General features: G+C 40.9%; 1 protein-coding gene and 1 non-coding gene across 3 annotated transcripts in view; both read left to right on the plus strand.

Annotated features, from left to right (window-relative positions):
- Positions 1-11,075, plus strand: part of LOC138761611 (transmembrane protein 41A-like) — a 50,002-nt gene extending 38,927 nt beyond the window's left edge. The window contains exons 3-5 of one of the 2 annotated variants that reach the window (XM_069934007.1): positions 4,378-4,572; positions 5,617-5,755; positions 9,810-11,075. In XM_069934007.1, the coding sequence (XP_069790108.1) occupies positions 4,378-4,572; positions 5,617-5,755; positions 9,810-10,027 (552 nt within the window). In that variant the 3' untranslated portion in view covers positions 10,028-11,075. The remainder of the gene's footprint in view (positions 1-4,377; positions 4,573-5,616; positions 5,756-9,809) is intronic. The other variant, XM_069934008.1, reaches the window with a different exon arrangement.
- On the plus strand, positions 5,451-5,557 carry LOC138762534 (U6 spliceosomal RNA). The gene has a single exon (XR_011356942.1). It is a non-coding gene; the product is annotated as a U6 spliceosomal RNA (small nuclear RNA).
- Positions 11,076-11,479: the final 404 nt, after the last annotated feature.

Consider the following 11,479-nt stretch of genomic DNA (forward strand, 5'->3'; position numbering starts at 1 on the left):
AGTTCTGGTCACCTGTACTGGGTGCAGTTCTGGTCACCTGTACTGGGTGCAGTTCTGGTCACCTGTACTGGGTGCAGTTCTGGTCACCTGTACTGGGTGCAGTTCTGGTCACCTGTACTGGGTGCAGTTCTGGTCACCTGTACTGGGTGCAGTTCTGGTCACCTTTACTGGGTGCAGTTCTGGTCACCTTGCTGCAAGAAGGATGTTACTAAACAAGCAAGAGTACAAAAAAGATTTGGAGAAATGTTATCAGGAGTGGATAGCTTGAATATAAGGAGAGGTACATACGTACCTCTGGGAGAAGCCCAGAGGTGAAAGAGTATAGAGCAGATGATGTAGAACCATTTCTTCCCATAGATGCTGTCTGACCTGCTGAGTTCCTCCAACAATTCATTGTCCTCTCAACATTCTGCAACTTTTTCGCTTATCTCATGCGCTTTATTTGCAGCATTCTGGATGATCAAATGTTTTTTCCCTTTGCTTGTATGTCATCTCTCGTGCAAAAGTCTGATTGAAGAAGATGAAGTTGTATTCATGTTTGAGTAGAAAAGCAAGTTCCAAGGCATTTTCAAATCTGTTAGCAGCAGTTTTCGAAGAGACATCTTCCTCTGGCTCTCTTCCGTCGACTTTTTTTGCTTTTCCCGCAAGCATTGATCCTGAGATACATGTACCCTTGCATCTATTTAAGCAAAACCAATGATATGCTGTATCTACTTGTGTAATTGTCGATACCATGTAAAAGTCGACAGGCCGCCCACCCAGTCCCAGTCCTAACTCCTTGAACAATGCAGATACTTACCGCAGACAAAAGTGTAACCCGTGTAAAAGTTGACCACCCCCACCAAATTTCACCCAAAAAAATGGTCCCAAAAATCCAATGATTACCTGACTATATATGATTAAGCACCATCAAGATAATTAAGTTTACAATACATCGTATTGTGCTTTTCAATGGTTTTATCACTGAGTTTAGATAGAACTTTTTAAAAAAAAAAAAAAAAAAAAAATTTTTGGTTTCACGATTTATGATATTGAATTGAAATATTGAAATCTTGATTTGTGCCAACATTTTTTTAGATGCACAGCATGGTCACAGACCCTTCAGCCCACCTGCCTGTGACCTTGCTCGCTAAATACACCAATTAACTTACAACCCTTGTATGCTTTTTTTTTTATTTTTTATTTTTCACACCATAAATCACATTAGCCATGATATACACTATTTCTTTTTCACACATATACAGTGACTTTTTCTCCCTCCCTCCTCCCAAGCCACCCCCCCACCCCCCCCTCTCATCCATTTTAGGTATACAATCTAGGTTGCATTAAGCCAGTCAGACAATGTTGTCATTCAACAAAAATACACCAGAAATTCTACTGAGTCCATTCTTTTCTTTCCTTCTCCTTCCATCAACTTAGGTAATGTTTGTCCCCGGTAGGTTTTCGCTATTGTATTTAATGTAAGGCTCCTATACTTGTTCGAATATTTCAATATTATTTCTTAACCTATATGTTATTTTTTTCTAATGGAATACATTTATTCATTTAAATTTAGTAGTTTCTTCCTTTTAATTTGGTTATGTATTCCATTAATATTTAAAGTCATATAGTTCAGCGTAGCCCTTTTATATTTTGTTTATCTTCTCTTTCCGTTTTTCCATCATTACCTTTCCTCCTTTTCCATTTCTGTTTTCTTATTTTCAACTCTTTATAAGACAACATTCCTACAACATCCAACATTTTCCTTATTCTCCTATTTCTATCTTATTTATCCCCAATCTCCCCTTCCCCTCCTGAGTTGTCCTTTATCCCTTGTCGGACAACCACATCTCCCCTCTCCATTTGGATTTGCGAATCCACTCGCAAGCGTCAACTGATTTTGCAGTGACCGCTATTTCCCCCCACCCCGCCCCCCCCAGAAAAGATTTCACTTTTCATATGTCATAAAGGTCACTCTTTTAATTCCCTCCTTATTCTCTCTATTCCATTACCTTCCCTTATTAATTCTTGTCTATACTATCTATATTTTCCTCTAAGTACAGATACATTCACGTATGCACATTGTCTCTATTCACTCTTATACCTCTTTACCCGCATACATATCAATCGTGATCATTTTTACTCTCATTACCCGTCTTCCTCCCTCAGTCTATTTTTGTAATTGTTCTGCAAATTTTCGTGCTTCTGGATCCGAGAATAGTCTGTTTTGTTGTCCTGGAATAAATATTTTCAATACCGCTGGATGCTTTAGTATAAATTTATACCCTTTCTTCCATAAAATCGCCTTTGCTGTATTGAACTCTTTTCTCTTCTTTAGGAGTTCAAAACTTATATCTGGATAAATGAAGATTTTTTGCCCTTTATACTCCAGTGGTTTGTTACCCTCTCTTACTTTTTCCATTGTCTTCTCCAGTACCTTTTCTCTTGTAGTATATCTTAGGAATTTTACTACAATAGATCTTGGTTTTTGTTGTGGTTGTGGTTTAGAGGCCAATACTCTATGTGCCCTTTCTATTTCCATTTCTTGCTGTAGTTCTGGACATCCTAGGGTCTTAGGGATCCACTCTTTTATAAACTCCCTCATATTCTTGCCTTCTTCATCTTCCTTAAGGCCCACTATCTTTATGTTATTTCTTCTGTTATGGTTTTCCATTGTATCTATTTTTTGAGCTAGTAGTTCTTGTGTCTCTTTAGTTTTTTTATTAGATTTCTCCAATTTCTTTTTTAAGTCTTCTACCTCCATTTCTGCTGCTACTGCCCGCTCTTCCATCTTGTCCATTTTCTTTCCCATTTCTGTTAAGGTCATCTCCATTTTATTTATTTTCTCTTCTGTGTTGTTTATTCTTTTTCTTAAATCCTTAAATTCCTGTGTTTGCCATTCTTTAAATGACTCCATGTATCCTTTAATAAGAGAAAGTATATCCTTTATCTTGCCTTTCTTTTCTTCTTCTATTTCACTGTACTCTTCCTCTTCCTCTTCTTCTTCCTCTGGGTTGGCCATCTGTTGTTTCTTTGTTGCCCTTTCCTTCTCTTCTTTCTTGTTTCTATTGTCTTTTGTGGTCTCTTCTTGCTGCAGGTGTTCTGCAGCTGTCGTTGCCGGCTGTGGAGATCGACTCCCCAGCTGGTCCCCCCTCCCGTCGGTGTGTTTTTTTTCATTCGCATCGCGCATGTGCGAAGTTTCGCGCATGCGTGGTTGCGCACTTTTACTCGGCTCTGCGAGCCATTTTTGTAGTCCATTCTTTACCGACCTGAGGGAGCGGGTTTCTCTCTCCGCAGCGGGCCTCTTCGGACAGGTAAGGCCTTCACCTTTTTTCCTCCTTTGTCTTCTCTTCCTCTCTTCTTACCGTTGCTTTCGATTTTTTTTTTTGTCGCCATCTTCTTTCCACCTTTATACTCACTTTTCTGTAACTTTTATTTCTGTGCCTTTGTGTTTTCCTTTGTTTTTCCCGACTTTTCTGGAGAGGGCTGGAGTTCACCTTCCGGCCACTACTCCATCACGTGACTCCTCTCTCAACCCTTGTATGCTTTGAAGGGTGGGTGAGCCACCTTTTTTCCATTTTCAGTTCTGATGTTAGAATATTGGCTCAGATTACTTCTGGCTAAAGGTATGAAGGAGTAACCTAATGAGGTGGATCAATGTGGGAATGGTACATTTCTGTAACAATTGGAACTGTCCATCATTTACGATACAAGGGTCTGAGGGTGGGTGGCTGTGCTCAATGGAGTCTGAATTGAACCAAATGGCACTGCCTGCCAAGTTCAAAAATTGCTAAATGTTCATCACTGTTTGTCAATTACATAGGAATTTGGATGAATAAATCCTGGATAAACAGGAGTTTATTGTGTTTGGTTCATTGTGCTTATGTGGAAAGATCACTGCACGAGCATGCAATTTGCTAAGCTGTCTGCCTGGGCTCTATCTTCTAAAAAAAAGCAGCCTCTATCCTCAAAGACCCCCACCACCCAGGCCATGCCCTCTTCACTCTGCTACCATCGGGGAAAAGGTACAGGAGCCTAAAGATGAACACTCAGTGGCGCAAAGATGGCTTCTTCCTCATTGCCATCAGATTCCTGAATGATCAGTGAACCAAAGACACTGCCTTACTTTTCATGCACTGTTGTTATATTTTTTTGTATAGTAACATCATAAGATGGTTATAATATGAATGTTTACTCTATGTTGTTGCTGTAAAACACTGAATTTCATGAGTTGTTCATGACCATTGATTCTGGTCTTTGTGTATTGTGGCCAATAGTCAGCTTGTATCTCCTCCACCGTTTGGCTTCCTTCACCATTTAACTTCCATTCTTTCTAGTTATTTCAGAAAATGTTCTTCTGTGGCTACAAGATGGATTAATTATTTCTTGGTCTTCCAGCTTCCTCATGAACCAACATCTTTTCTTCTGCAGAATATATTAGCAGGTGCATTATTTGGACCATGGCTGGGCCTCGCCTTGTGTTGTATTTTAACAGCGATTGGAGCAACTTTCTGCTTCCTGCTCTCCAGGGTTTATGGAAAACAGTTTGTTGTACGCCGATTTCCTGAGAGACTCTCAATGCTGCAGCAAAAGGTAAATAATCCTGTCCCAGTGCTCTCACAATGGAGTATGCTCGTGCGATGAGAGGAAAAGAGAAAGTTCACTTTTATATTCTTGGGATATTTTGTCTTCAGTTGTGGTAACCATTGTACACAGTGCTGCATTCCACAGACAGCAGTGAACTAATTGAAACTGGGGTGTGAAGATTAAATGTTGACTAGGACAAGCAGATTAGACCTTGGTTTTAATTTGTTAGCCAAAATATAGCAGGAATAGAGGAGATATTGTTTCCATTGGCAGGTGAGGCTAGAACCAGGGGGCACAGCCTCAAGATTAGGGGGAGTAAATTTAAGACCAAGCAAAGAAAAATCTGCCTCTGCCATGAGTAGTGTATCTGTGGAATTCTTTGCTTGGAGGTTTGCTCAAGATTCCAGCTTCAGCTCACTCCATGTTTCTCTTGAGGTGACCATGAACTATTGAGGGATTTAAAAAATCTAACCATTGCTTGAGCCTTGTAATTTCCCCATTTTAAAAAAAAAAAAATCATGTCTACAAATTGGCTGGCTGCATTCTGTCTGAGATTTCAAGATGCTTCCTTGGTCTATGATGCCACACAGTGAGGTCCTGATTACAACAGCACTGTGTAATAGTTGGTTTCTAAGCCAGAACCATTGAAAGTCAAGGTACTTGGGGAGTTAATTCTCCATTGTGTTAATACCAGTATAGCCCCTTTCTCCATAGCCTTCTAAGTATGACTGCACATCCAGTGGCAATCCTAGTTCTTTTCAAATGTGGGTATTTGTGACTCCACTACCATTTCAGGCAAAATGGTCCTGCTTTGGTGTCATCTGTAATTTTGGCCTCTGTTGGGGTGCTAGCTTATGCAATTATATAATTATAATGTTAAGCTTGTGCTCGCTTCGGCAGCACATATACTAAAATTGGAATGATACAGAGAAGATTAACGTGGCCCCTGTGCAAGGATGACACGCAAATTCATGAAGCGTTCCATATTTTTAAAAAAAATGTTAAGCTTGTTTGATACTTGTTTGATTATTTGTGCCTTTGTACTTGCAGGTGCAAGAGAATAGGAACAGTCTGTTTTTCTTCCTCTTATTTCTCCGGTTCTTCCCCATGACTCCAAACTGGTTCCTCAACATCACATCTCCTATCCTTAACGTCCCTCTCGCCCACTTCTTTTTCTCCATCGTTGTCGGTAAGGTATATTCCTGACTTAAATCTTATTTTTGCCTTTGTGTTGAGAGAAGTCCAGAACATTGCCCATTCAGATTGTCAAACTCCTGCATTATTCACTTGCAAATCAAAACCTCCCTCAATAATCCTCTCAGCTGCTTTTGCGCCCATCCTGACTACTGTAAATACTCATTCCTCTGTTAACTTGCCCCTCCTATTGTATTGGGCTGAAATTTGAACATCCATCACTAACCGATCCCATCTCATCAATAAAGAAGAGCAGCAATGTCATAATGTCCATACTGTACATTATGATATAGACACGTTACTCATTCATTGGTTTTATCCCACGCTGCTTTGGATCTCCCTACCTCACATGACCTCAGTCCAACTAGGAAAGGCCCATCATCCCAGTCTCAAGGTGTTCTCATTGCCCTGAGTACATACATTTTAAAATAATCCTTTTGCATTGTGTCTTCTAATTGGGAAGCTCATATTTTTTCTCTGAGATTCTACTGCAGGCTTAGAATCTGAGAATATTAACATTAAAGCAGTGCGGGGAGTTTTACGCATGCTGTCCCACATTATGGGTAATCGAAAAAAGTGTTCAGTTCCCCACTCCATTCCCATGTTCACATGTCTGTCCAAGGTCTCATGCATTGCCAGACTGAAGTCCCTTTCATACTGGGACCTTGTCCTAGAAATTAACAGCCAATATTCAGGTTAAAGGGCCATTGTGAACACTCACGAGTCGGCACAGAGGTGTCAAATCACCCTGAGGATGGACCGCCTATGTAGGGTGTATCATCCCCAGAGTTATCTGACGCCTACGTGCCGATTAATTCAGAGTGAAAGGGACACATTGATGACTTTTACGTGAGTGCTGGAACGTGAAGGAAACAAAAGATTAAAAAGATGGTATAAACTTTGTATTCAATTTACTAAACTCTGGTCAATGTTAAATCTTGTATTTAAACAAAATTAATCATGTCTAATTATAACATCATTAAGCATTATGTACAGTACAGTATGAGCCCTTCAGCTCCTGTTATTATCCCACCTATTTATAAATTTATAAAGACCACGGGAAAGTCACAGAAAGAGCGATGGTGAACATTAAAACATTACAGCACTGTACAAGCCCTCCATGTTGTGACAAACCATATAAAAGTCCTAAACCCTCCCTACCCTATAATCCTCTACTTTCCTTTCTTTCATTTGCCTATCTAATAGTCTATTAAAGGCCCCTAATGTTTCAGCCTCTACCACCACTCCTGGCAAGGCATTTCAGGCCTCAAGAACTCTGTTTATATATTAAAAAAAACCTTACCCCTGATGTCTTCCCTATACTTCACTCCCTTAATCTTATATGCATTTCCTCTAGTGATTGTTATTCCCACCCTAGGAAATTGGTATTGGCTGGACAACCTATCTATGTCTTTCATAATTTTGTAGATCTCAATCAAGTCTCCTCTTATCCTTCTATGCTCTTAAGAGAAAAGTCCAAGCTTTGCCAACCTTGCCTTATAAGACGTGCCCTCCAATCCAGGCAACATCCTGGTAAATCTCCTCTGCACCCTTTCAATAGCCTCCACATCCTTCCTATAATGAAGCGACCAGAACTGGTCAAAATACTCCAAATGTGGTCTCACCAGAGACTTATAAAGCTGCAACATTACTTCTCTACTCTTATAAACAATCCCCCATTAATGAAGCCCAGAATCTCATAGACTTTTTTTTAAACTATCCTGTCAACCTGAGCAACTACCTTGAGGGATGTATGGACATGAACCCCAAGATACCTCTGTTCATCCACGCTCTAATGCATCACCTCACACTTGTCTAGATTGAACTCCATTTGCCATTTTTCTGCCCAACACTGCATCCTGTCTATGTCCTCTTACAACCTCTGACAACCTTCAGCTCCATCTACAATTGCTCCAATCTTCGTGTCATCCGCAAACTTACCCAATTTTCTGTATCATCATCCAGGTTATTTATAAAAATCACGAAGAGCAAGGGACTGAGATCTGATCCCTGTGGCCCTTCATGCAGAGAACCTCCCTTCCACCACTACTCTGTCTTCCTGCAAGCCAATTTTTTTTTTATCCAGACAGCCAAGGTTCCACTGATCCCATGCCTCTTGACTTTCCAAATGAGTCTCTCTTGGGGGGATCTTTATCAAAAACACCTTAGTGAAATCCTTATAGACCACATCTGCCGCTCGACCCTCATCAATTTCCTTCATCACTTCCTCAAAGAACTCAGTTAGGCTTGTGAGGCACGACCTTCCCTTTACAAAGCCATGCTGACTATTCTTGAAGTAAAGTATACCTCTCCAAATGCTGGTAGATCCTATCCTTAAGAATTCTTTCCAGTAGTTTACACACCACTAAAGTGAGACTCACCGGTTTGTAATTCCCAGGATTCTCCCTATACCTTTTTTAAACAAAGGGACTACATCTGCCATTTTCCAATCCTCTAGCACCTTCCCTGTAGTCAAAGAGGATTCAAAGACCATACCCAATGCTCCCACAATTTCTTCTCTTACCCCCCACAGCAACTTAGTGTAAATCTCATCTGGCCCCAGGACTTGTCAATCTTGATGCTATTTAGAAGATCTAACACTTCCTCTTCCAATATCACCACATTGTCCAGGTCATAGTCCTGCTTTATTTCGACTTCATCAGTCTCCTTCTGTACAGCTGTGATACTATCCTTAAGCAACATTGTCACTCCTCCCCCCACCCCCCCACCAATTTTTTAAATGGTAGCTGCATCATCCAGTTCTGTCCTTCCTCCATCCAGGTTTCAGTAATGGCTGCAAGATCATAGTTCCATGTACTGATCTAAGCTCCAAGTTCTTCCCCTTATTCCTTCTCCTTGCATTGAAATAGACATATTTCAACCTTTCTGACTGGTTGCATTTATGATTTTCCCCTTCCTGTCTTTCCTCAACATAGGACTCCTAGCATCCTGCTTTTGTCCTACTACCCTAGTCTCTGCAATTGCTATCTGATATCCCCCACCCCCCCTAACAAACTAGTTTAAACCCTCCTCAAAAGCTCAAGCAAACCATCTTGACAGGATATTTGTCCCCTTCCAGTTCAGGTGCACCCCATTACATGGAGAGGGCTGTATGCACGGAGCCCTCGTGGAGGGGCTTCTCTGCTGCACGCAATTCTGGGAGGGCAGGTCCACCATTGCGCTCTCTCTCTCTGCGACTTTCCCACGGTCTTTAAAAATGTGCACCTATGCATTTTATTTCCACTACCACTTTCCCACCATCCTTTATAAATTTACAAAGGTCGGCACAACAACAGGGGCTGAAGGGCTCATACTGTGCTGTACCAGGTCCGCTCGATGCGTATCTCCGACAACAAGCGTGGAGATATCGGGGGATGCCTGGCGGTGAGTGTGAAAGGATGCATAGAACCTGTGAACGGTGAAAACGGCCTCTTTAACTGGTTTATTGAATGCCCATTTTAAAGGTTAGCCAATGTGAAAAGGGCTTGAGGCTGCCTGCAAATTGGAGGAACAACACCTTATCTTCCCTCTGGGCACCTTAAAACCGGATGGTATTAATATCGATTCTTTGGTTTCTGTTGCCCCTCCCCCCACCTTCTTTCTTCTAGGTCTCTCTCTTTTCCCAGCTCTGCATTGAGTTAAACCCCCTCCAAATCCATTCTCACCTTTCCTCTCCCCTGTCCTATCCATCCAATTGACACCTTTTGTCTGTACTCCTCCCCTATCTTTTCTTTCTCCCCAGCCTTTTAATTCATACTAGTACCTTGAATGGCTCAGGGCCGAAATGTCAGTTATATATCCTACCCCCTATGAACACTGTGAGACCTGCTGTGTTCCTCTAGAATTTGTGTTTTTACTCCAATGAAAATAAATTAACTGCTTACAAATGCGGGGACTTTTGTAAACTGTAAATTCTCAACTAGTCAGAATTCTGTTTCATGTCTATTTGCTTTTTGGGGAAAAAATCATGTTGATTGTATGTACAGACAGAAGTTGATTACATTTCCAAGAGTTTAATTAGACTTAAAATTGTTCCTCTCCTCTTTCAGGACTTCTTCCTTATAACTTCATCTGTGTGCAAACTGGCTGCATCCTAGCGGAGATCTCCACACTGGATAACTTGTTCTCCTGGTCTATTCTCATGAAACTGCTAGCCATTGCATTGGTGGCACTCGTGCCTGGAGCTGTCATTAAACACTGCAGCCACCACCAGATGGGTGAAAAGGTCAAAAATGGGGATTTAGACAGCAGTCAAAAAGCTAGATGACTGATTCTAAACCACCTGCAACTTAAAATTTAATTATAAAATAAAAGTCTTAAAGTATTATATTTATATTGTAGCAACCTGTTCAGTGGAATCTGAACCATATAACAGTGTTTAAAGCACCAGATACACACTTTCTATGAGCCGCCCGTTCAGGTTAAATCTGCCCAACTGACTTTTGCAGTTGGTTCTTCACTCACAAGTCAGATAGTTAATTATTTCTACTTGTGAAGAACCTTGCCCTGACAAGTGGGTTCCTGCCTTGCAATACGGGTAATTAAAATAAACCACTGATGATGCCGAGATAAATTGGGGTTAAACCTTTCCTCTCAACTAGTCAGAATCACAAGAAGATTGTTTTCTAAAAACATTGTGAAACTGTTTCAAGTCTATTTGTTTTGAGGAATAAATCAAATCATCAATTAAAATGAATTAACCTTTTTTGCACATGACGGACTGTGTGGATGAATCAAAATGCACCTTGGAAAAGATATTGCTTGTCCATCCAGATTTGGGAGGAAGGTATTAGGGCTAGGGAAGCTGCAAGGATTCCGGTCTAATGGTCGTTTGTTCGTCTGGTGGTGATGAAAAGATGTTAATGTTGTGCTTAGCCATGATAGAAGTTCCCTGCCCTGATCTGCCATCAGCACCCCAATTTGATAGCCACATTGTTCATACCCAAAACCCTTACTTTGTGCTCAGGGTGCCAGCGGGCAGCATGCCTTTGACATCAAGTTGCCCCACCTACCTTCAAGGTCAAGTGAGAGAAAGGAGCTACTGGAGGAAGCCTTGAATATAGTCACTTTAAAACACAAAGCCCGTAGAACAAACAAACAATGGACTTTTCTGCATTTTTCAGCGCAGCCTTTGCATCTAGTAAATGTTTAGATTGTGATTTTGCAACTTGGGCAGAACTGGGGGGAATCTGAAACCAATGAGAAGTGTCCAAATGATAAAATTGTAAGTGATCAGGAGTGGATAGAAACATTGGCCTCAAATGTGCTGTGTCTAACCAGCTTAGAATAAAGGACATTGATCCGCTGACCAGTTACTGACTATTTTGTATGATTTTTCTTAAACCAAAAAAAGTACTTTTATTTGTTTTATGCATGCTAGCCAATCCAGGGGGGATAAAATATTGCAGCATCTATGGAGGGAGATGAAATATTTCAGAATTGTAGGTTAAAACTTACCTGGCAATGTAAATGGTGAGGATGGAACCAAGTAAAGGCCTGTACTCTGGTAGAAAAATGGAAACAGTGTTTATGATCTGAGCTTGTTTAATGCATGTGGCTCTGTTGTGCTTAATTGATGGATGAGATGCTGTTTGTCTAGCTTCACTGCAACAGTGGAAAACTGAGGATGAGTGGGACTAAAAATTAAATACTTGCAGGTGAGAGGGTGGGGGTTGGGAAGTTGGTGAGAATCCATCACATCAGTGAAAATGGCTGTGGA

Source organism: Narcine bancroftii, chromosome 4 (genome assembly GCF_036971445.1).
Source record: "Narcine bancroftii isolate sNarBan1 chromosome 4, sNarBan1.hap1, whole genome shotgun sequence".
NCBI lineage: Eukaryota > Metazoa > Chordata > Chondrichthyes > Torpediniformes > Narcinidae > Narcine > Narcine bancroftii.